Source organism: Dryas octopetala, chromosome 8 (genome assembly GCF_963921425.1).
Source record: "Dryas octopetala chromosome 8, drDryOcto1.1, whole genome shotgun sequence".
Classification (NCBI taxonomy): Eukaryota; Viridiplantae; Streptophyta; class Magnoliopsida; order Rosales; family Rosaceae; genus Dryas; species Dryas octopetala.
In genome coordinates, this window is record NC_141373.1 from 7,248,227 (window position 1) to 7,271,879 (window position 23,653).

General features: G+C 36.0%; 5 protein-coding genes across 5 annotated transcripts; 3 read left to right on the plus strand and 2 right to left on the minus strand.

Annotated features, from left to right (window-relative positions):
* Positions 1-578: 578 nt before the first annotated feature.
* LOC147276683 (D-3-phosphoglycerate dehydrogenase 1, chloroplastic-like) lies at positions 579-3,494 on the plus strand. The gene is made up of 5 exons (XM_086253293.1): positions 579-1,227; positions 1,316-1,692; positions 1,790-1,900; positions 1,994-2,089; positions 2,514-3,494. Exons 1-5 carry the CDS (start codon positions 675-677, stop codon positions 3,183-3,185), a joined length of 1,809 nt encoding a protein of 602 aa, XP_086109419.1. The 5' UTR covers positions 579-674; the 3' UTR covers positions 3,186-3,494.
* Positions 3,495-3,653: 159 nt separating this feature from the next.
* NHD1 (sodium:hydrogen antiporter 1) lies at positions 3,654-8,626 on the minus strand. Its single transcript, XM_086253294.1, has 10 exons — positions 8,122-8,626; positions 7,470-7,646; positions 7,205-7,333; positions 6,933-7,109; positions 6,554-6,660; positions 5,940-6,060; positions 5,050-5,111; positions 4,641-4,943; positions 4,080-4,374; positions 3,654-3,975 (listed from the first exon to the last, which is right to left on the minus strand). Exons 1-10 carry the CDS (start codon positions 8,383-8,385, stop codon positions 3,856-3,858), a joined length of 1,755 nt encoding a protein of 584 aa, XP_086109420.1. The 5' UTR covers positions 8,386-8,626; the 3' UTR covers positions 3,654-3,855.
* Positions 8,627-11,347: 2,721 nt separating this feature from the next.
* SEP1 (stress enhanced protein 1) lies at positions 11,348-13,687 on the plus strand. The gene is made up of 4 exons (XM_086252806.1): positions 11,348-11,498; positions 11,616-11,717; positions 12,204-12,382; positions 13,414-13,687. The coding sequence occupies exons 1-4, from the start codon at positions 11,453-11,455 to the stop codon at positions 13,516-13,518; spliced, it is 432 nt and encodes a 143-aa protein (XP_086108932.1). The 5' UTR covers positions 11,348-11,452; the 3' UTR covers positions 13,519-13,687.
* Positions 13,688-13,838: 151 nt separating this feature from the next.
* On the plus strand, positions 13,839-16,283 carry ARFB1A (ADP-ribosylation factor B1A). The gene is made up of 5 exons (XM_086252804.1): positions 13,839-14,546; positions 14,854-14,924; positions 15,117-15,236; positions 15,408-15,526; positions 15,833-16,283. Exons 1-5 carry the CDS (start codon positions 14,399-14,401, stop codon positions 15,921-15,923), a joined length of 549 nt encoding a protein of 182 aa, XP_086108930.1. The 5' UTR covers positions 13,839-14,398; the 3' UTR covers positions 15,924-16,283.
* A 109-nt stretch (positions 16,284-16,392) lies between these two features.
* Positions 16,393-18,079, minus strand: LOC147276687 (uncharacterized). The gene is made up of 5 exons (XM_086252805.1): positions 17,958-18,079; positions 17,817-17,875; positions 17,601-17,650; positions 16,966-17,108; positions 16,393-16,853 (listed from the first exon to the last, which is right to left on the minus strand). Exons 1-5 carry the CDS (start codon positions 17,975-17,977, stop codon positions 16,586-16,588), a joined length of 540 nt encoding a protein of 179 aa, XP_086108931.1. The 5' UTR covers positions 17,978-18,079; the 3' UTR covers positions 16,393-16,585.
* Between the last annotated feature and the right edge of the window lie 5,574 nt (positions 18,080-23,653).

Consider the following 23,653-nt stretch of genomic DNA (forward strand, 5'->3'; position numbering starts at 1 on the left):
CTTGACGTTCGATCAAAAATTTTCTAATTAATTTCTTGATGTGATTGAAAATTTCCTAATAGATTTATTGTCAATTGTGAATTATTTTGCAAAAATTTTTATTAAGGGCCCAATTTAGATTTCGCACCTAACCTTCCAAAAGTCAGGCCGGCCTGAATCTATCATATAATTGGAGAACGAATATTAGAAGAATCCAGCTAAAATTAGAAATTTTGAATATGGATTAATGAATCTAGCATAATTGGAGTATGAATGTTAGGAGGATAGTTTGATTGTTTGATTTTTTATTTTTGGTCTGAATTTGATTGTTTTATAATTTTATTTGACCAATTTATTTCCAAACAGCTCAGGTTCAGATTCAGAGCATAGCCAAACCAAGCTTGTTGGAGAATGGACTTATCCATCCCCCACTCTCACTCCACACTCCGTACGCACACGCTCTCCTACTCCTCCTCGAATTTCCCGCCTAATAAACAGCGCGTGAAAATTCCCGGCTGTCTCAAACGTTACATGTTTACCTGACTCCCGAGGGCTGACCTCACTCACCAACTCAGATTTGTTTCTCACTCTCCCACCAAACCCACCCAACTATAAAACAATATAAACTCAACCTATACATACACACATACATACACCACCGCCACCACCAACCATCCATACAACCGCCGCCAGACATGGCTACGTCAGCTTCCCAAACCCTCCGAACTCCATTCCTCCGAACTCCGTCATCCCTCTCTCTCTCCTCCAAGCTCCCTCTCTCCCCTTCCCTCTCCTCCCTCTCTCTCCACTCGCGCCGCCGCCCCGCTCCACCGCGCCTAGTGGTGGTTCTCTCGGCGGCGCGGCTAGACGCCAAGCCGACCGTTTTAGTGGCCGAGAAGCTCGGTGAGGCCGGGCTGAACCTTCTGAAGGAGTTCGCCAACGTGGACTGCTCCTACAACCTGAGCCCCGAGGAGCTCTGCACGAAGATCTCGCTCTGCGACGCGCTGATCGTGCGGAGCGGGACCAAGGTCAGCCGCGAGGTGTTCGAGTCCTCCGGCGGCCGGTTGAAGGTGGTTGGGCGCGCCGGCGTCGGCATCGATAATGTGGATCTGGGCGCGGCGACCGAGTTCGGGTGCTTGGTGGTGAATGCTCCGACGGCGAACACTGTCGCGGCGGCTGAGCATGGGATTGCGCTCCTGACCGCCATGGCTCGCAACGTTGCTCAGGCCGATGCCTCTGTGAAAGCAGGTGAGTAGTAGTTCTTTTGTCGAAACTGTGATTGATGCATTTCGTCGAACATGTTGTGTTCAATTTTGGTTTTTGGTGGTGACTGCAGGGAAGTGGGAGCGAAACAAGTATGTGGGTGTTTCCCTTGTGGGGAAAACTCTTGCTGTGATGGGGTTTGGGAAAGTTGGATCTGAAGTGGCTCGGCGAGCCAAGGGGCTTGGCATGCATGTGATTGCGCACGACCCATATGCCCCGGCGGATCGTGCCCGTGCAATCGGTGTCGAGCTTGTGAGCTTTGATGAAGCTCTGGCTTCTGCAGACTTCATCTCTTTGCACATGCCTCTCACTGCCGCCACTTCCAAGGTTCTCAACGACGACACTTTCGCAAAGATGAAGAAAGGAGTTCGAATTGTGAATGTTGCTCGCGGGGGAGTCATTGATGAGGATGCACTTGTCAGGGCACTCGATGCTGGAATCGTTGCTCAGGTTTATACCCTTGTGATGTTGAAACTACTTAGGCATGTTTTATTGGGTAGAATAGTTTGTATTAGTAATGTTAATGTCATCTTGCTTTTTTGTCTAGGCTGCTCTTGATGTGTTCACTGTGGAGCCACCGCCACAAGGCAACCAGTTGGTCTTGCATGAGAGAGTTACTGCCACTCCTCACCTTGGTGCCAGTACTACGGAAGCACAGGTAGCCTTTGCTGCTTTGAATTCATCTTTTAGTTCAAAGTTTTTCTTCTCATCCTTTTGAGCATATATATAATCTTTGGATTTTGATGTGCAGGAAGGCGTGGCTGTTGAAATTGCTGAAGCTGTTGTTGGAGCCTTAAAAGGGGAGCTTGCTGCCACTGCAGTCAATGCACCAATGGTTCCTGCTGAGGTATAACTATATTTCTCTAAGATATAGTCTCTTTAATTCTTAGTGGTTTTTTGTTATACTAGTCATAAGCAGGGTTCTAACAAATGTCTGAGTGATTTTTTGTTCGGCCTCTGGACAAGTTACTATGGAGTTGGTTAGGTTAAAATGTTATTCTTTATCTCTAGAGCAACTAGTTTATCATTTGAGTGTATGAATTTTTCAAGTTTTAGTTACGACATCCAAAATCTTGACAAGTTCTTAGGAGTTTGGCAAAGAAGAGGTGTGGGGGGTTTGTCCTACTCTCTCGAAAGTTAACACTTAACACTTAAACACTTCAAATTTCAATTATTATTCTTATAAATTTTGTGTAGAATAATCTCAAGATTAGATTCTTCAGGCTGTTGCAAGCGTTTATGATTTTCTTTTTTGCCATTCCTGATTGTAGGTTTTGGCGGAATTGAAACCTTATGTTGAACTTGCTGAGAAACTTGGGAGACTGGCTGTCCAGTTAGTGGCAGGAGGTAGTGGCGTGAAAAACGTAAAAGTTTCATATGCTTCAGCTAGAGCTCCTGATGACCTTGACACCAGGCTGCTTCGAGCCATGATTACTAAAGGTGTCATTGAGCCCATATCTAGTGTTTTCGTGAATCTGGTTAATGCTGATTTCACTGCTAAACAGAGAGGACTTCGGATAACAGAAGAGCGAACCGTTCTAGATGGTTCACCTGAGAATCCACTTGATTCTATCCAAGTTCAGATTGCCAACGTGGAATCCAAATTTGCTAGTGCCATATCAGAGACTGGAGAGATAAAGGTGGAGGGTCGAGTTAAGGATGGGATTCCTCACTTGACGAAGGTTGGATCTTTTGAAGTTGATGTGACCTTGGAAGGTAGCATTATACTTTGCAGACAGGTTGATCAGCCGGGTATGATAGGAACGGTTGGAAGCATTTTAGGAGAGGAGAATGTGAACGTCAGTTTCATGAGCGTCGGAAGGATTGCCCCACGAAAGCAGGCTGTGATGGCAATTGGGGTCGATGATCAACCCAGCAAGGAATCTTTGAAAAAGATTGGGGATGTTCCAGCCATTGAAGAGTTTGTTTTCCTCAAGTTGTAGTGAGACATTATATTCATATGAGCTTTTTTGTCTCCTGCTTTTTCTTCTTTCTGGGTGGCATTGCTACATTTTACTGCCCGATTTTGTGGTAGATTTAGGGTGAGGGATGAAGAATAATTCAGTTTGCGATGAAGAGGTTGTACTTTATTGAGTTGCTATTGTCTCCTAAGTTCTAGTTTCCTTTTTACTCTGCCATGTTTAGATGGATCACCCGGTGATCATTGCTTCTGTATTCCTTGCAACGATCAGTTTCAAAAGTGAATTATAACAATTGGCAGTGTTTGAGAGTATGATTGCCTCTTTTAAGAATGAGTTTCTTTTTTCTTTGCTAGGGGAAAAATTTCATCCTTTATGCCTGCTGGAAATCATGTATCCTTTGACGTGTGTTTAGGCAGACTAAAAATTGGTACAAAATTTCATCCCAATTGTTCCAATACAAAATATGTATGGGATAAAAACACTTTCACATTTCTCACTGAACTCATCATAACATGAATCTTATTTAAGTTTACTAAACTATATATATTTTCTTGAGAGAACCATTGTTATTGTTCATTCACCATTCACAATCTTCAGTAAATGAATCTAATGTGAATAAAACTTGTGTCGAAGTATAGACTGCCTGATCTGCCTCATCTGATGGCAGTGAATCCAAGCTTGAACTCTTTAATCATGAACCAGAAAGGAAAGGAACCTGAGCTACTGTTGTCGGTAAGGAGATGTTGAGGTTTTGCAATGCTAAATAGGCAGCAATACCAGCAGCATAACCCGCAAAAGCAAAACCACTCACCTGCACAAAGGAGAATGAATTTTTTTTACCAACACCATAAAGAAAAGTGAAACTTCGATATTCATAATATTCATCTTAAGAAGTTATACAACACCAGTCAATACCTTCCGCAAATACCAGAAGAAGTCCACCTTTTCCATCCCCATAAAAGCAACTCCAGCGGCAGAACCAATAACTAACATGGACCCACCAGTACCAGCACAATATGCAACCAGCTGCCAAAACTCAGAATCCTGGGGAAAGGAGGAGAGATCGTACATCCCCATGGTTGCAGCAACCAGTGGAACATTGTCTATAATTGCTGATACAACTCCTATTGAACTTGCAATCAGCTCAACATTAGCAATGTGAGAATCCAGGTAATTTGCCAATTCCCGAAGAATTCCAGCTGCCTCCAGGCTAGAGTACAAAAATTCAGAAAGTTAAAATGCAGAAACTGAAACTAATAACCCCTGAAGCAACTTTTAAAAGAAGCATTGGACAACTTTTGCTTAGTGTACATAAAAATCATGAGTGGCTGTCTATCATATATTTGCAAAATCAAGCTTACATGCCACGCAATATGATGCATTGACTTGAAAGTTACTTGACTGCTTAATTATATGACGATCATTTCTATGATCAGAAGAAAAAAAGATTGTTGGCTACAGTGTTTATCTATTCACCTGCTGACAGACAATAGGATTCCGAGGAAGAAGAGTGCTCCTTGAGTGTCAATCCGTGACAGAGCCTGTGGTACTTTTAACTTTTGTCCTTCCGGTTCACCATAATGGATAGCATCAGTCAGAATCCAAAGGACTCCAAGTCCCAGTAGGATACCCATGTAAGGAGGCAAACCAGTCAGGGCCTTGAACACTGGAACAAAAATCAAAGCTCCAATGCCTACAGAGAAAACAAGCTTTCCCCGGGGAGCCATCTGTTCAGATGCTATAAAATTGGAAGAGTCTGATTCTTTCCCATTTACTTCACTGAATGGAAGAAAAACTCATATCATTCATCTATAAACCATTGAGTTTAAACCTAACCTTCCAATCTCAATTCCCTGTCTTTGTTTTGACAATGCAAAAGAAGTACCTAGTCAGGGACAAAAGTGCCAGTGGAACAACAAGAGAAACAGCTGAAGGTATTGCCAAGCTCTGTAAGCAAGAATATGTTCATTTTATGTCAAAAGATTGGAAAAATTCCTTCAAGGATGATTTTTACATAGACAGTGTCTGAAATCTGAACATCAAACTTATCACACACGACCATAAACTATATGGAGATGCTTATTTCAAGTGGTTTGGAAACCTGGCATTAGGAAGGCAAAACTAGGGAGTTTTAATCTCAGAGACAATATCAATTTCAGAATTTTCTCTTTGGCTCGACTTTTTCCAATTCTATATTACTGAATTGACTCAAATTTAAGGTCTAAGTTTAAATGCTACATCTCTATTATGATAAACCCCAATACATACTTTACAAAGAGATTCCCATTTTGATTTACTAATATGTATGATGTGTATGTGTGTGTGTGCTTCTGTGCTCCACACAGATGATTACAAAAAAAACAATATTATACAACATTTTATCCTACATTTTTGCCACATAGAAGAGGGGTTATACTATATCCAGTTTATTTAATTACATCACCTGCTAAAGCAATCAGGTCATCAAAATTGCATAGTATTACACTAATAAAATAAATTATATATTGTCACTTTGATCTATCATTCAGTTGTTACAGAGTTGCAGTTCAACCTTCCAAGTTTAGCATCGAACTAATATGCAGCATAAGCTGTGTTCCTAGACAATGCCATGATTGGTTGTGTACAAGCGCATTTTTTATATTAGGCAGTACATCAAAATGGATCAAGCATAAATCCCTAGTCAACAGATAATAGGACAAAGTAAAAATGAAAAAGGAAAAAAAAGAAAAGCAAATATGATATATGAAATAAGTTTGTCGGAATGAAGAAAAAGACCTTCATTGTCTGCAATGTGGATATCTGACCATGTATCCACAGCATAGTAGTGGTAACATCACCAATAGGAGTCCATGCACCACCAGCATTTGCTGCTATGACAACAACAGCTCCTAAAAGCCTGTCAACAATATCCAAATCTGTAAATGAAGCAGCAAATCATGTATCCATTTGGGCTCCATTCTTGCACAAGAAATAGGGCACAACTTCATAAAAGACCCAGTGAGATATGCAGATGCTAAAGTGGTGATTAAAGAGATACCAAATATAAGAAAGAATTTGGAACGCAAGCCTTGCCATTAAGAGTATCCAGCAATGAAAACTAAAACTATTCACTCTTCATGTGCATGTCCAAAGTGAATTTTAAAGAGAATCCTAGAAAAGAAATTACATCTGGAACGGTTTATATACTATCCATCTCTAAATTGATTTCATAAGTAACATCGGCAGAAAGAGGTAAATGCCCACTACTAACATCACATTGGATGATATATGCCATATAAATTTGGTATTTTTGTAAACTTTGGAAATTAAATAAAAAAATTGGAAACCAGTATCAAGAAATGCTCAAAAAGATCATTAATTACAAGAGATGGGAGATGGTCAGCACATACTTGCGAAATTCTGAGGGAGGCACTAGTTTTCGCAATAAAGAAACCATGACGATGGTAGATGTCAGGTTGTCAAGAATTGAACTAAGAAAAAAAGTCACAAAACCAACCTGCAAGTTCAGCAATTACTTGTTATATGAAAATGATTGATACAGAAAAGCTAATAAGTATAAGTTGGGGTTTGGTCATGGTTGTTATTTAAAAAGCTTATATCTTTGGAACATAGCAACCAAACAAATTTCTAATTACACAGGACTGCAATATGGTATGTTCCAGAAAGTTGATTGAATATTCATGAATGAGTCTAATAGAATAAGTACAAATACCAAATGTCTGATAGGAAGAGCATACATCAACACGAGAGCATAAGCAAAGAACTCACCACCCAAAGGAGTGTCCTTGGCTTTCGAGTGGTTATATTGTCTGTAACCAGCTTAAATCCTTGATGAGCATCGACTATCTCGACGATTGTCATTGCACCAAGCAAGAAAAACACTATTTCACTAACTTCAGCAGATGCATGTTGTAACTCTGAAACAGCTATATCAGTTGAAGGAGCCTACAAAAAAATCACACTTAGTTGTAGGAGAAGGAACTGTGCACAAGATATTACAAAATTAGGTGGTAATTTCAAGTACTAAATATAAATCGTACCCCAATACTTCTCACTACCCACAAGCTCACAGCCATTAACAAACCTACTCCACTTTTGTTGAAGGCCAAAGATTCTTCAAATATGATGCCAACATATCCTATTCCAAATATCAATGCCATGGCAACATCCTGTATCAAGAGTTGGTCATATCAACCTAATGTTGAAATACAGCATCCTTTTTATATGTGTTCAATTTTCTGCTCAAAAAGCACTTCAAGAATCATGAGAAAAGGCACAATAAAAATGAGGCTGCAAAATAAGTACCTGATTGGCCGCAACCCAGGAGTGATTAATTGCCACTGCCCCTGTTGCAGCTGCTGCAAGTACTGCAATAGCTTTCAGCAAATCAGTCTTTGGACGGTAACTGGCCTCAAAATCACGTGAGCTTGTTTCGTCAACCGAACATAAAGGATCACATGATCCAGAACTTGAGGTCAACTCCTGATAATATATGCTAAAGGGTGATCCATAAATTGTGAATACCAGCAACAAACAATGGCAAGCTGCCACATTAATTGAAAATTGAAATCTCTTCATGTGATTAGTGATGTTCCAAAAGTTCCAAGATTTTAGTTTACATTGGCAGCAACTAATACGCAATCGAAAGGAAAACCATGCCTTGTCCCATTAGGCCATTCCACTCCCATGAACTAACTAAATGTGGACATTTCAAATACCAATATCCATGGATTAACAAATTTTTAATTTAGAAAAAAGGGACTCAAAATCTCAACAAATGGATCAAAAAGACTATCAGAGTTGACTAAATTTCACAAATTTAGCTTAGTAAATTGAACTTTCGCAAACTACCCAGTTCCAGTCACACAGACAGCCAAAATTAATCAACCAGATTTCGAAACTAGTAAAACTAGCAAGTGGGTACTATTAAAAATCGAAGCTTTTGTCAAAGAAGAACCTGTAACTGTTTCTCGGAGTTGGATTGAGCTTCCTGCTGCTGAGCCGAAGAAGAAGATGAAGAGCTTGAGCCTCTGGCTTTGTCTTCAGCTCTGGTCAGCACATTGCCAAGCAATCTCGAGCCTCGAATTCCACGCAAGGACGAGCCAAAGCAAGGCTGAGAAGGAGCTGAGATTTGGGTCTGAGAGATAAAGGGCAGTGAGCGTTTCTTGAAACGGTGGTGGTGGCATGGGGGTAAGTGGGCCCCAATTGAGAGGGAAGCCATTGGAGGTAGAGTTGAAGAAGAAAAGGGTGAGAGTCAGAGTGGGTTTGGATCAGTGTACAGCTTCTAGCTTGTGGTGTGTTTCAGCAAGTTGCATGGAAATGAAATGAAGATTATTCACAGGGGCATGACATAAGAGACTGGAAGAGGGGTGTGGAAGGAGTGGAAATAGTCTTTGTTGTCCGCTGATCAAATAATATTATCATCATCGGAAACTGGAACGAGTTTTGGCCCTACTCGATCGCCTACCGTCGTCTTTAAACCTCTCTAATAAGCTTTTTGAGCTTTTATTAATCATAATTTCTGTAAAATAAAACACCTTTTGGCTTTTACATGTTCTCATTGTATAAATATATTTTGAAGAACTGCTAATTATTTTCTCTTTTCTGCCTTTTCATTCTACTTTTTATTAGGTATGCAAGTTAATTACATAATTGGAACGATTGATTTTCTAAATCACTTTTTAAATATTATTTTTATAAAAAAATCATCTTACTATATCAAATAAATAGAAATTAAAAAAATCATCTATTTATTTGATAATACTTATATGAAGTTAATTATTGCAGAAATGATCTTAAAGAATAATTTAAAAAATAAATAGTTTCAATCATTAGACTACATTATTTAATAGACACGAAAAAAGATAGTGTATAAATAAAAAGATAACTAGCATTTCTCAAATATTTTTTCACAAAATTTTGTAGTTAATTTTAAAATAGTTCATTGTAAACTTTACAATGATAAAATATCCATGTTTTTAATTTATTTCATTTCGGTTTAATTTTTAGTAGACCATACACAAAATAGTTAAGCTATCCAAATAATGAACAACCTAAACCATTTTTAAGTGTATGGTTGCATGTGCTCTTATAGTTAATCAGTGACTAACGATTACAGAGTGTTCATAAGTAGGTGAGATTTTCTTAACATTCATTTGAGAAGAAATTCAAACTTGAAATAGTTCTAAAATTGTGTAGAAAATATCACTAAATTAATAATTATTTGATAATGAAATTATTAATTTGAATGAACTAAAATCTTTAGCGAATTAAATGTGAGAGCTAAAATTCTGAAATAATGATTGTATGAATGAAAATAAATTGAGATATCCTTACAAGAAAATGTAATATAACAAATATACTTTTATATAAATGATAAATCATGGTAATTATACAATAATTGTTTGTAAATGTTGGTTAAAAAATCACTACTCATTTTCATAACAGTAATGCTAGATATCCCACACTTTTATACCATAATTTTATACCACCTTATGTGGCAACTTACAGATCTAAGACACTGCGACTTTGGCTATGGCGAATGAGACCTTGATGGGTTTGGGTCTTCTGTTGTGTTGGGGTTAGCTCTTATTTTGGGGGTTTGCGTTCTTGTTTTTGTGTTTTTTTTTTATTTATTTTGGTCTTGTGGTCATGGTGGTAGTGGTGATGGAGTTAACTCAGTATACTTGAAATTGAGAACTTGAATGGGAAAGAGGATGCCCAAGTGGGTTTGGAGTCTTCTTTGATTTTGAAGAGAGATGGGGTCGAGCTACCCAACCTTACAGTGAAGGAAAAGAAGGAACTTGTGTCCTATGCTCACAGCTTGGGGAAGAAGCTCAAGTCCCAATTGGTGGGCAAGTCTGGTGTTACTCCCAATGTTGCAGCTTCTTTTATAGAGAACCTTGAGTCCAACGAGCTTCTCAAGGTATTTGTTGGTTTGTTATACATTTTTTTTTTTTGAAAATTTGTGGTGGTTCAGTTATTACCTAGTTGGGGTGTAAGGGTTTATGTCAAATTTGAGGGATTTTGTTGTGCTAGTCTGAATGTCTGTGTTGTTATTGATGAGTGCTTCTCCTCTGCAAGTTGCATTTTCTTGGATTTGTCATAGAAATGGATTCAAGATAATTCATTTTCTTTTGCTTTTTTTTTTCTTTTCTGTCGTACTAATGTTTTTCCTTTTTGGTTTCTAAATTTAGGAAATACAAGATTGCTGATTCCTATGGTTTTTGAATGCATAGGTGTAAGATTGTTGATTATAATAGTTGTGAAATGCATATGTGTTAACTTTTTTTCTCTTTGAATATCTAGTATTAATGGCGTTTGATAAATAAATTTTGAAATCTCAAATTGATTTGATCTAAGTCATCATTCTAATAGGTGATTGTTACTGTTGTGCAATAGTAATGAGTGATTGTTACTGCCGTGCAATAGCAATGGGTGATTCCTACTGCCGGGCAGTAGCAATATGTGATTGTGCTGGCGGGCAGTAGCAATAGGTGATTGTTACTGACAAATAGTAGCAATAGGTGATTGTTACTGCCGAACAGTAGCAATAGGTGATTGTTACTACCGAACAGTAGCAATATATGATTGTTACTACCGGACAGTAGTAATAGGTGATTGAAAAAAATTATGGATGCTTAATCTTGATTTGTTGTGTTTTATGATGGTTATTATTTTACATGTTTATGGAATGAAAAATACCTAAATTATAATTTTTTTTTTTTGGTACCAATTGGCATTGAAATGAAGAATGAAACAAAAATTGGTTTTTTTTTAAAAACACTGTAGCGTGCTACAGTAACGCCGTTATTATACCACCGGGTTTTTTTAAAAAGTGGGCCGCTACAGTATTTCACTGTAGCGGTTGGGCCGGATGAACATTAAATTTTAAAAAATGGACTTTAAAAAAAATAACCCATACAATAATGACACATAAGATAATATAAAAATATGGTATATATAGTATTATAAATTCACCAACAAACAATTGTCAATCGACCTCATTATTCAATATCTCCAGATCTACCTTATTTATCAAACAAAAAACATCGGATCTATAAAGTACAGTCTATTATTAATATTTATTATATATTTAAGAAATTATCAAGAAATCAAAAGAAAAAAGAAAAAAGAAAAAATTTGACAGGCACAGAACTCTATCCAAGCCTCGAAATTGTATTGTCCCCTGCGTGACACGTGTCATCTTACCCTCCTGAAAGTGTATGGTCACCTTCAAGTACCACTACCCCCTTTGATCTCTCCCCAATTACAGCTCTCTCTGAAAAATGGCTGTAGCTCAAATCTCTGCTTCTCTCTCCGTTGCCATCAGAGGTACTCTCTCTCTCTCTCTCTCTCTCTCTCTTTCTCTCTCTCTCTCTCTCTCTCTGTGTAATTGAAATATTGACTTTTCCAAATAATATGTTTGAAAAATTGGAAATTATGCAACAGATTTAAGTCCTATTAGCTCGGCAGCAGCATCAAGTCCTGCTCGGCTTCCCATTTTCAACTCCGCTAGAACTGGGACGGCCTTTGCTACTGGCTCTCCACTTTGTAAGCATTTGACTCTTGTAGCTTAATCTTTTCTGCTAATTGCTTGGACTGTCAGTTTAAGTGTTTAGTAATACAGCATAACCTGTACGGCTGTACCATTTTGGGTGGCAAGAATTCTTTTTCAAGAACCAAGAAAAAATGTTTTTCTTTTCCCCTTAGAATGAGAGTAATGTATCCCAATCGGGTATTGTGCAATTTTAGAAGAGCATTGTATGGAATTATTATTTAGTGGGAAATAAAATCTGGTGGGTATTAGCCTATTAGGAGTTAGGACTACAAACTGAAACTATTAAAATCCCTGCACTAAATTTTTTACAAAGACCCCTATTTCACAGGTTCTTTATGCAGAAGAGTATTACTGATACAAAATTTTAACTTGTTAGGACAAACCCATTTTCAAAAGTCTTAGGACCTGTGGATTTTTGCTCTAATTTGTGGGATAAGGGCTGATTTTGTTTTTGTTTTGTTTTTGTTTTTTTTTTTCAGTGATTAGAAAAGCATATCATCAAAGGAAGGCTGCATGCAGATCAATGCCACTTTCCATAAGGTGTGAGCAAAGCACCAAGGAGGGAAAAGCTTTGGATATATGGCTTGGCCGGATTGCCATGATTGGCTTTGCTGTGGCTATCAGTGTTGAGGTAGCAACAGGCAAGGGACTTTTGGAGGTATGGAACATGTTATGGCCTTTTACATCCAAGCCAAAAATGCCTATTTACTTTCAATTGCAAGCATAGTTATGGGAATTAGTGTTGGGTTTCATTAACTTAGCCACTGGCTTACGCAAACCATGATTTACAAAGCGCATAAATCATGTAAATCATCTATAGAGTATATGTTAGGATGACTTTCTTATACTTGAGAGACTTAGAGTCAAATAAATCATGTAAGATTTTGCACTTTGAGCGGGTTCTTGTAAGTACACCAAACCTCAGGATTACATTGACTATCCCCTGGAATTCTGCCTTGATAGAGTGAGCTTTTGCTTCCTTATCTTTGAGCTTTTGTTATCTCCTTCCATCTTAAAGGGGTCCTGATGAATTATTTCCAACTCATCTGGTTCGGATCTGGCATTTCTTATAGATCTTTGTAACCAACTGCTGTCTAACACCCCACAGTTCAAAAAATTTTGAGTTAAATTTCTCAGATGTCCACCTTTTCTTTCGAATTCGGGAGCTCTCACATCAGCCTGGAAACTTTTGGCTACATCTTGTTTGGTCACCTGCTCATCTTATCTTTTTGATCATTTAAAAACTCTCTTTCCTGACTAAGCACCCCCTATTGGATCCCTTAGAATGTTGTACTTAGAATGAAATTACTTCCTATTTAATTGATAATAGACAAATTAGATTTTTATTGTGCCAGGTAATTCTCAAAGAGGTTGAACTTTCTATGAGATTGCTCCTTCTATAAACTGGAATCTGTGTAGTACCAACTGCCTTCACACTCTTCTGCACGCCTACAACCGGATCCCACCAAGGAATAGTTATATTCACAGCGCCTCCCCCTCACTCCATCGATCACTGGGAAGGGGGCCTAGGCAGGTCCCCCCACCACACACACACACTCACCTTTTATTTCTGCACAGAAGAAACCTGGAAACAGAATAACATCATAGTCTTAAAGGATTCCTTTTTCTCAAGGAAATATCATACTCAGCAATACAATTTTATAATACATTTTCATGTTGATTTTGCAGAATTTTGGGCTCACAAGTCCCTTGCCTACAGTTGCCTTGGCTGTTACAGCATTGGTGGGAGTTTTAACAGCAGTTTTCATTTTTCAGTCTGGCTCAGAAAATTGAACACAGTTGAGATTGCTGTGTTTGTATAGTTTGTAATTCTGACATGTATTTTTAAATTTAGCATTTGTTCATTACTGTAATTTTGTCAGAGTGCCAACAATCGCGGCAATACTTGAGGTTGAGGATGTAGTATTAATGAGGGCTTCAATTCATATGGAGGCTTTCTTTTTGTCCTGTTGCTTTTACTTGAATTCACCTTTCATAATTGGTCCATCTGAGTGATGACATGCACCAAAAGCAAAAGTAATGCTTTGTAGCCAACTTTCTGATACTGGGAAAGCTTCTGAATTGTTTGGACTGACTAAAAAAAAAAGGGATTGATCATCAATGAGAAGAAAAAAATATTACTATTATATGTTAAAAGATATCTTATGTGGGATCTATTAGCGAGCAACTGATCTGGGAAAGATTTTCTTCTAGAAGGATCATCATTCGTGGTGCTTGTTGAGAAGGATCTTTTATTTATTAACTAGATGCAGACAGAAATGAGTGCATGGCTTTGCAAAAGTTCAAATATATTCTTTGTAATTGGTTCCAGGAAACCAGCCAACAGAATTTTGGCCATGCCCACTGATGATATATGAACGTTCCCTTATGATGACAACAACTCCTAGTGCAAGTAAAAGAATATATAAATTTATTTCCCTATGTTCTAAAACAGAATATATTCTATTCACCTTTTGCATCAGCCACCACTAATATTGTCCCATCTGGTTATTGCTTTGAACTCAAGATATCTCTTTCCCTGTGCTTATTTATATTTAAACTGATTGTAACCCTTCATATATATTCTCCAATTGCTGAAGTAGTCATTTTCTTGTCTTCCAGTTCTCAATTTGTTCACTTCTAATAACTTATTTCTTCATCTTTTGTTTGTGGCATGGGTGGAGCCATTTCTCGACTTGCAAAGAGGTTCTTTCCAAAGAATGGAGTGAGGATTCTAATGGTGGGTCTTGATGCTTCCGGGAAGACAACCATCCTGTACAAGCTAAAACTAGGAGACATTGTTACAACCATACCCACAATTGGTATTTATCCTAGAATTCCTTTCTTGATGAAGCCTATGGTTTATGGCTCTATTTCCTCTCCATAATTATCTTTGTTTTCTAGCTATCCTTCACCACTTGCTCTCACATTAAGTACTGTACATCCTTTGTATAGTTATAGTACTATAGTCATAATAATGAATTTTTGCTATTGAGGAAGATTCTCTGTTTAATTCAAGAATTCCTTGCCTCACTGTGTGCTGCCTTCTTGTACTAATTAATTTCAAATTATTTGTCTAATTGACCAACTTACACAGTTGATAATATTGCCTAAACTTTTGTGGAGTAGGTTTCAATGTGGAGACAATAGAGTACAAAAATATTACCTTCACTATTTGGGATGTTGGAGGACAAGACAAGGTGCCTTGTTCGATTTCTCTTTTATGACAGGTTTTAAGTTCTCGAATACTTTTGATCCAATTGATATGTTCAAAAGTATGGATCAAGTAAATAACACTGAGTTTGGTTTTTTTCTCTTGTTTTAATAAACACAATGAGTTTGGTATTGTGATAACTACCTAATGCATTCATCTTCTCCTTCATGCTAATCAGATACGGCCTTTGTGGAGACATTACTTTCAGAATACTCAAGGACTTATATTTGTTGTGGACAGCAATGATAGGGAAAGAATCTCAGAAGCCTGCAATGAGCTTCATCGTATTTTAAGTGAGGTTAGTAAGGTCTCTGTGTCAGGAATAAGTACCTGTTCTTAATGTTAAGAACACGAGCTTTCAACTAGATCTGTGCTTGCGGAATTATTGCATTGTTTTATATTGCAACTGTATCAAAGAAAAAGGTAAAAAAAGGAAAGAAAAATCCTTACCCTTTGTCCTTTTTTGCAGAGTGAACTAAGCAATGCAACACTGCTGGTCCTTGCTAATAAGCAAGACCTTCCAAATGCCATGTGTGCTTCTGAGGTTGCTGATAAACTTGGACTACACCTGATTCGTCATCCGTACTGGTATGCATATGGTTTCATTATTCTACATAGATAGCTAAAAGAAAATGGGGTGTTTAATCTTGATGAATAGGTTTTCTAGATGTTTCAGGTGATTGTTTACTTCTTTGGATATATTCATTTTTCTGTTACAATTTGAATCATCAAAGTGAAGCCCTATGTGCTATTTTAAAAATGTAGAAGAACTTGTTCTTGAAACTAAAAGCAAAAGCAAAAGAAAAGCTATTGAATGTATTACAATCTGACCATTTATTAATTCTGGGTTTGGCATGGCAGTTTAATCGATTTTGATGAAATTCCTTGTTACAGGTACATCCAAAGTACTTCTGCCAACTCGGGCCAAGGACTCTATGAAGGTCTTGATTGGCTATCTAATAATATTATTACCAACAAGGCATGATGTAATGGACTTCTGCAACATCCAAACCAGTCAAATTTGGTCTTGATACATTGCGGTCGAAGCAATGTAAAGTTAACACATTATTTCTTTGAAAACCCTGGCATATTTGGTTCAAATGAAGCTTATGCAGGACCTTAGTCTACCAAGTTGTGGAGGCCATCCAAGCATGTATTGCAGTCTTGGAAAGGAGGTATAGAATTCCAATCAGCAGTTATAGTAAACTTGCTACTTTAGTATGCAAATACAATATAGTAACCTGTATTTATTGGTCAAATGTCTTTTTGTTGTACTCTAAACCTGTTATTAATTACAATCAGGATATTTGGCACCTGGGAATGGTTCTATCTCAGGATAAGTGTAGCAAGGCCAATTTCATTTTAAGCATTTTGACATCAATGTTAAGCTTACTCTTGAATTCAAGTTGCATGTATCTCTATCAACAAATTAAGAGCAGTGCTTCAGGTACCTCTAAATCAAAAAAAATTGTGGCTAAAATGTCAAATGAATGAATTTCTTCATTTTTTTTTCTTCCTTTTTTCACTTCTATACATAAGAAGGGGAAAATGTTAGGCACTTTGCAGACCAAGAGAATCCTATCAATTAGAACTGAACCAAATCAGCAAAAAAAAAAAATATATATTCAAATTTGAGCATTGGAATATTCAGGATGAGATATGAACAAAGTCATCAAGGTGGATAGATGAAAATCCACTGTTCAAGGTGGATAGATGAAAATCCATAGATTGGGGTCCAGCTGAAGCCTTAGATTTCTTCTGTTTCCTGTTCTTGCTTCCACATTTGTTCTTTTTCTTTGGTTTCTCATCCATCATTGGCAGTGTGCTCTGTAAGTGTTGATGAATGGCAGCTAGCGGATCCACCAGGAAAGCAGGATGATTAAGGACCATACTCAATTGCTTTCCTTCCTTCAATCTGACAAAATTGTAACCCAGTAACTATCACTTCACTCAAATTTCAATGATATAGTGAGAAAGAAAATTAAAGCTTGCAAGAGGATTTAGAATCAGAGAATTGGAAAGCTTACATTAGCTTCTTCCAGGATTGACAATTTAGCTTGAGCTCTGCTGCAGGAGTTGGTTCTCGTGGACCATTCAACTTAGGCAGTGCCTCTGCGAGGAAAGAGAGGTCATATGCTTTCAGCTTCTTCTGTCGGCTACGGAGTTTCTTCTGGTAGAAGTGAAATTTACTCATTAGTCATTACCATACTATGCATTGTGCATATTATACAAAAATTAATCTCTCTTTCTCTCTCTTAATTTTCTTGCATGGGAAAAATTCATCTAAATAATGGTATTCAAGAAAGAAATGCAAATAGACAATGCATAAAAGGGGGTTAAATGATAAACATGACCATTGTTGATAACTTGATAATCACAATACCACCAACCACCCCCCAGAATTAACAACAAGCAGAAGTACTACAACACTGCACTTGCAAATTCAGCAGACAAACCATCAATGCCTAAGATCAGCTTAAAACAACCAACCATGAAAGGCACAAATTAATGGCTCTGAATATTCCATTAATTCAATTATCAAATAACATATTTAAACTCCCCAGAAAGATTTGTACCTCAAAACACTTCCCTGAACAACATGTGGGTTGAGCAATGGCATTGAGTTAAACCAATTGAAAGTTAGTGAAAATGAGATTCTCACCTTGACAACAGCCTTCTGGGTATTCAAGGTAGCAACTGTATCTCTAAACTCTGCATTAATTATATAACAAACAAAAATTGCAAATTTAGTCAATTTTTTGTTTTTTAGAATGAAAATCTTTATCAATTACTGTTGTTGTCAATTTCAAGGGACAAAGACTGATTAAATAAACCCAAAAGGAAAAAAGAGAACATAGAGCTAAAATTTCAAACCCACTAGCGTAAAATTCGAGCTTCTTTTCGAATTTGCGGTCGGCTTTGGTAGACGATTCTGATCTGTATTATAGAAAAAAGATAGTTTAATATTTCGAAGAGAGAGCAAGGACTTGGAGCCATGAATCATGCATGATAGTCTTACCGTGAACCTGGTTTGCCCATCACTGAAATTTTCGAGCTTAATTTGCAAATCAATTTCTTATGAAGCTAAGATTAAAAAGCCACAGATTCAGGGTTTTAGGGTATGACCAAAAACAAAAAATTTAGGGTTTTAGGCTCTGAACATATTTGTTTTTAAAGTAAATTTAATTTGATGTGAACTTTATATAATAAGTTCAAAAAGGTTTTAGCCTAAAATCCCATAAAGTATTATAAGTTATAATTATGGGTAAATTACAATTTAATATCTCAACTTTATCACTGTTTTCAAGTTAGTACATGTTTACATCCTAAATTGGTTTTGAGCCAAGATCACGGCCAAGCCCATGACGTTGTTAATGAAGCCCAATTGAGTCCATGTTTTTATGTAAGTAGGCCTATTCAGTTAAAGCCTAAGTTGTGAAGATGAAATAAAGGAAAAACCAGAGCCACCGAGAATTCTTGGCGAAATAGGATTCTAAGTTAGATAAAACAATAATTTAATGCCTTGGCGTAAAGAAAGGTAAAATAAAGAAGGAAATAAGAGTTTGAAAGCAATAAGAAAAAGGTTTCCAAACCCTAGAAGATTGATGATTATATAAACAAGGCATTGGAGACATAAAATATCTTTCAACACAACACACAAAAATCAAGCACAAGCTTTTCAACAATCTTTTCGGAATTCTCAAGATCATTACGTTCTTTTTAGTCTTTTCGAGCCCATTTAATTTTCTTCAATCTTAGAACCTTGTTCTTAGTTATTTGCTCTGCTAAGATCCTATTTCTTAGTATTGATTTCTTTTGGTTTTAGTTTGCTTTTATTATGAGATTTGTAGTGCGGACTACCATTGTTACTCAATTTCAAGACAATCAGATTATTCATATTTTTTACATCAAAGTTCACAATTTCTCCTTGCATCAAGTTACTCAAGCACCCATCTAATCGTGTTTTTACTTTTGAGCATATAGTAGTTGTTTCACAAAGAATCTAAAGTCCTTGAGGATCAAGATAATTAGAACCTAAACGAGTTTCTTGTTCCTTTCTTGCTGAGCATTTGTTTGGTTAGAAATCAGGGTCACGACACAATACATCAATTCATTTGATCATAAATTTTCTTCGAACAGTCTCTCGGCCGAGAAGCAATGGCACGCCGGCATATCATTTAAAGGACTGCAGTGTTTTTGTCAAGAATCTTGGCAATCTCTGCCCTAATTTTTTAGGATAACAGTATTAAAAAGTTCAAAAAGTTGCAATTTTATACCTCAACTTCGAATTCGTGTCAACTTGGTACTTTCGTTACTCAGACCGTCAGGAAGTCTGTTATCAGCCTACGTGGCGTTGACGTGGCGCACGCAGACTCAATCACTAACTGTTGACTTGACTTTTAAAAATTGCCATGTGGAAGGGTAATAATAAAAAAAGAATAAAATATTTAAAAATTGAATAAAATATAATCCACAATCCACATAGATGGTGAAAAACCTAGTTAGCTAGATTGATGCAACAAAGACAAATTTATTAAACTGTAAATTTTGCGTCATTCCTCATTTTAATCTTCATGTGTGCATATCTGTGAAACAAAAAAAGTTCATTTGGAAGCATGCATGATTGGTATAGTTAATTTGATCCCATGCTTATTATAGCAATATTTTAAATAAAATGAAATAACAAATTGGTGAAGGTAAATGTATGACGTATATTAAAGTATGGAGTATAGAACTCTGGTTTGCCAACAAATTGGGGAAGGTGGCACAAACCATATTACAAGCTTAGTGCATATTTCCGATCGAGGACAATTTAAACTATTTGTGACAAATAAAATTTCGAGACTACAAAATCATTCCAACAGTGATTATATATACATCATCGATCCATCACAGTTGTTCAAAATTTGTAAATCATTTTAGCAACTTTATGTGTGTATATATATATATAAATTTCAAACACTAGCTATCAATACAAGCGTTGATTAATCGATGACGATAAGCTAGTAGAAATTTTACCTACCATATATCAATCGGTCGGCACATTTTCATCACTTAGTTTTTAAATTTTAATTCTCAACACATTTTGGATTATCGCCCAAAGTCAATGATGAGATCAAAACCCTAGCATGCAATATGCTCCAAATCTCACTAACTGATTGCCATGAAAAATATTTGGAGTTGCCTACCTACTCTTGTAGGTAGAGGAAATTAAGAAACAGTTGTTTCATGAAATTATAGAGCGAATTACAAAGAGAGTGGCAGGTGCAACCTTTCTTAAGCCCTGCACACACGGAAATGGCAGCAGCACGAGTGGGCCTGCATTTTGCTCAGGAGTTGGGTTTTAGAAGGTACTACTAGAGCAATGTTGCTTTTGGCACTTGAATGTCTATAGGGCTAGCTGATTGATCGACCATCATTATCGATGAGTCGGTGCTAAATTTGAAAGTTAAGAGCAAAAATATAAATATTTTAAGACATTTAAGAATTTGTTTTTATTCTTTGTTTATAAACTAAAATAAAATGACACATACTTTGTATGATTAGCGCAACTCCTCAGTTAATTTGCATGAGTTTTTGTTATATATTACTAAAGCTTCATTACTGACTTTAAGCAATAGAAAAGAAAAAAAAGTATGTTTAGATATTTTGAGTGTAGCAATAAAAAACTAAGTATTTTGAGATATTGGAAAAAACTAAATCATTTGTTAACCATTGAAATGTTGATCATTTTCCTAAATTGTTATGGATTAGTAAAATCCGACCAAATATTCATGTAGACCTTTAAATATTCCTGGATCTGTAAATGTACGGTTCTCTTTTTGTCGTTAGTAATTAGAGGTACGGTATTTCTCTTTTTCTTGTTTCAAAAGCTTATGCTTGTATCATTGTATCAATTTGAGTTGTTCTACTAGGTTTTTTCACCCTTATAATTAGAAAAAAGGGTCCTCTTCTTATGACTTTACCAAATTTGTGTTTATATATAACATGGTTTTATTGCTATGCAGTTCATAACATGCAAAGATCTAAGACTGGAACTTGAAACTCTAAGCATTCTACACATTGAGTAGCCAAAAGAAGAAATTAAGCTGCATAGAGACCAATAATAATATTGCACATTTTTTAAGGACATAATTTTTAAGGAGAGTAGGCTTAAAGGTTCCGCACTGTCCATCTGTCACTAAAGTCCTTTAATCCCACATTCTCCGATTTTAAAGTAGTTATAGACTTATAGAACTTGAGCACTGTCATTAAAATCCTTTATTCCCCACCAAAACATGATTTTTCTTTTTTTAATGTGATCAAAATATGATTATGAGCTGAAATTTCACCGATAAAAAATTAATAAAAATAAAAAAGGTAATTCTCAAACAGAAAATATAGAAATAAAATGGTAGAGAATAACTAAAATAATAATAAGGGTTTTTTTTTTTTAAGTCCAGTTCACAAATAAAGCTGATAACCAGTCCACTTGTTATAAAAAATCTCACATCGATTCACTTTAATAAAAAGCGCGACACGGAACCCATTGAATACTTGGAAATTGCCACTGTATAACAGTAATTATTTGAAGTTGCATAAAAATGATACTTGTTGATATACTTTATATCTTTTCGTACAAAAAACTAATGAAACTAACATAAAACACACAATTCAAGTTTATTAAATCACATTCACCTATGTTATAGCATAAAAATAATTGTCACTGATTGCTAATTTGCAGTCCTGTTTTTTTTTTTTTTAACCCACCGAGCCCTCGGCCCCAAAAACACGGAAAAAAATAAAACATGAACTTATTTGTTACAAAGTAGACCTATTTGATATTTGCATTCTTTTAGGTGGGCTTAGTTATCATTAAGAGTGCAAAAGTGGATTTTAGAATTATTATATGTAATAATAATAAGAGAAGGAAGGCATAAAGAGGTTGGGGTGTGGGCCGCACTTATGCAAACGGCATAGGAGACAGCCCATGACCCGTCTCAGGAGGAGGGTTGGGCTTGGCTCTTATTTTATATCATGTGATGTGCATGAACTATGAAAATAATTAATTATTTTCAGGGGAGTCTACAATTTTGTGAGCTTACAATTTTTTCTTTTGTTCGTTTTCTGATAGTATATAATATTATTGTATATTTTCAAAAAGCAATGTTTATAATTTTGAGGGAACCATGTGCCTCAATCATCATGATCCTTTCATTAGAAAAATAAATAAATAAAAAGATTCATATTGATCCAAAACATATCTTTGCTCACTCACCTAACCCATAAATAATTTGGAACTCATAAATCATAATTAAGTGGAACTTATTATTTTCCTTCATATATCTTAAAATTAACTTGCATGCATATTCATTATTAATCAATAAACTTTGTTTTTTCTTTATTTTTTATTGTAATCAATAAATTAATTTTAAAAATAAAAACACATGCATATGACGACTCTAGCTTATATAAATTCGTTGTTAACATAAAATTAGACGTTGTAAAAGCTCAATAAATTAATTTGCAGAATCTTTTAGTTCCCAACCACCTTTTATTTATATTAATTTCTTTCTATTAAATTGTAATAGAAATAAAATATTTATCACCTATAAAAGAATATTCCCTATTTCTTATTAGTGCACAACAGTTGTTTCTTAGTAAGCTAGCGAATAATGTATTTAAGAAGACCAAATTAAGTATTCAATTCTTATTATAATTGAAAGATAAACCAAAGTACTAGAAGATTTTGCCAGCTTGTTGCATAACTAATGACCAATTAAGTACAAGTACGTAAAGGAATTCTACTTTAATAATGGCCACGAGAACTGAATCTTGGAAAGAAATCATGGCCCCGCCTAACATGTATGGTTTTTTTTTTTTTTTTTTACTTTGGAGCTAACCAAACAAATTTACCTAAATTTAGGTTTATTGCAGATAAATCATCTGGAAACCATATGTATATATCAAATAAATTATATCTCTACCTATCTTGTATATTTTTCATTTCAAGCAATATTGGGTACAACAAGCCTTTCGACTTTCGAGTGTCAAACATTAGAGTAAATTAACCTCAAATATATACCATAAAAACCACACGTTTCAAGTAAATTTGAGTTCGGTTTTGTGTTTGTGTGAATTTGAATTTATATATGAATAATGTTATACTTACCACATTTCTTATACCATCTCACGTGTCATTACTTTATTGGACAAAGTTTTTCTTTTTCTTTTTGGGTTTTTATTTTTAGTTTTTAGTATCCAATGTAAGTTGCCACATAAAGTGGTATGAAATTATGGTATAAAAATGTAGTATATCTAGCACTACTGTTTATATATAACTCAGCCATGTTCATCATGCATAATTCTCCTTTAGCTCTATGATGAAGAAAATATTGGCTGTTATTTCTCTGGGACTGGGAAGAGAATATTTATTATTCTCTTTTTTACTGGCCCCCCGCAAAACAGGTAAAAAGAAAAGTGAAGGGATGATGACCCAATTTAGTGTTTCAAAGTATTATTCTCTTTTTTACTGGCCCCTCGCAAAACAGGTAATTTGGGATACTTTGAAAGCGAGTGAACAATAATGCAACCTAGCTAGTTAGCTGGGGCCTGGTTGCCTGTGAACCTTTGAATCATCTTTGATCGTGAAAGTGAAAAGGCCAATAATTTCTAGGCCAACAAACACTCCCCTCCAGAGAAAATTATAAAGTGACAAATTAACTGACAATTGTT

What these genes read in the sequence shown, in the direction of transcription:
- SEP1 (XM_086252806.1), top strand. Translation starts at nt 11,453, where the DNA reads ATGGCTGTAGCTCAAATCTCTGCTTCTCTCTCCGTTGCCATCAGAG. An exon ending in TCTCTCCGTTGCCATCAGAG is followed by an intron (nt 11,499 to 11,615) that starts GTACTCTCTCTC and finishes ATTATGCAACAG; the next exon opens with ATTTAAGTCCTATTAGCTCG. An exon ending in TGCTACTGGCTCTCCACTTT is followed by an intron (nt 11,718 to 12,203) that starts GTAAGCATTTGA and finishes TTTTTTTTTCAG; the next exon opens with TGATTAGAAAAGCATATCAT.
- LOC147276687 (XM_086252805.1), bottom strand. Translation starts at nt 17,977, where the DNA reads ATGGGCAAACCAGGTTCACG. An exon ending in ATGGGCAAACCAGGTTCACG is followed by an intron (nt 17,876 to 17,957) that starts GTAAGACTATCA and finishes TCTATAATACAG; the next exon opens with ATCAGAATCGTCTACCAAAG. An exon ending in CAATCCTGGAAGAAGCTAAT is followed by an intron (nt 16,854 to 16,965) that starts GTAAGCTTTCCA and finishes CAATTTTGTCAG; the next exon opens with ATTGAAGGAAGGAAAGCAAT.
- LOC147276683 (XM_086253293.1), top strand. Translation starts at nt 675, where the DNA reads ATGGCTACGTCAGCTTCCCAAACCCTCCGAACTCCATTCCTCCGAACT. An exon ending in CGATGCCTCTGTGAAAGCAG is followed by an intron (nt 1,228 to 1,315) that starts GTGAGTAGTAGT and finishes TGGTGACTGCAG; the next exon opens with GGAAGTGGGAGCGAAACAAG. An exon ending in CACCAATGGTTCCTGCTGAG is followed by an intron (nt 2,090 to 2,513) that starts GTATAACTATAT and finishes TCCTGATTGTAG; the next exon opens with GTTTTGGCGGAATTGAAACC.
- ARFB1A (XM_086252804.1), top strand. Translation starts at nt 14,399, where the DNA reads ATGGGTGGAGCCATTTCTCGACTTGCAAAGAGGTTCTTTCCAAAGAAT. An exon ending in ATGTTGGAGGACAAGACAAG is followed by an intron (nt 14,925 to 15,116) that starts GTGCCTTGTTCG and finishes CATGCTAATCAG; the next exon opens with ATACGGCCTTTGTGGAGACA. An exon ending in CTGATTCGTCATCCGTACTG is followed by an intron (nt 15,527 to 15,832) that starts GTATGCATATGG and finishes TCCTTGTTACAG; the next exon opens with GTACATCCAAAGTACTTCTG.
- NHD1 (XM_086253294.1), bottom strand. Translation starts at nt 8,385, where the DNA reads ATGGCTTCCCTCTCAATTGGGGCCCACTTACCCCCATGCCACCACCAC. An exon ending in GGGTAGTGAGAAGTATTGGG is followed by an intron (nt 7,110 to 7,204) that starts GTACGATTTATA and finishes ATTTTTTTGTAG; the next exon opens with GCTCCTTCAACTGATATAGC. An exon ending in ATCCTATTGTCTGTCAGCAG is followed by an intron (nt 4,375 to 4,640) that starts GTGAATAGATAA and finishes TTTGTACTCTAG; the next exon opens with CCTGGAGGCAGCTGGAATTC.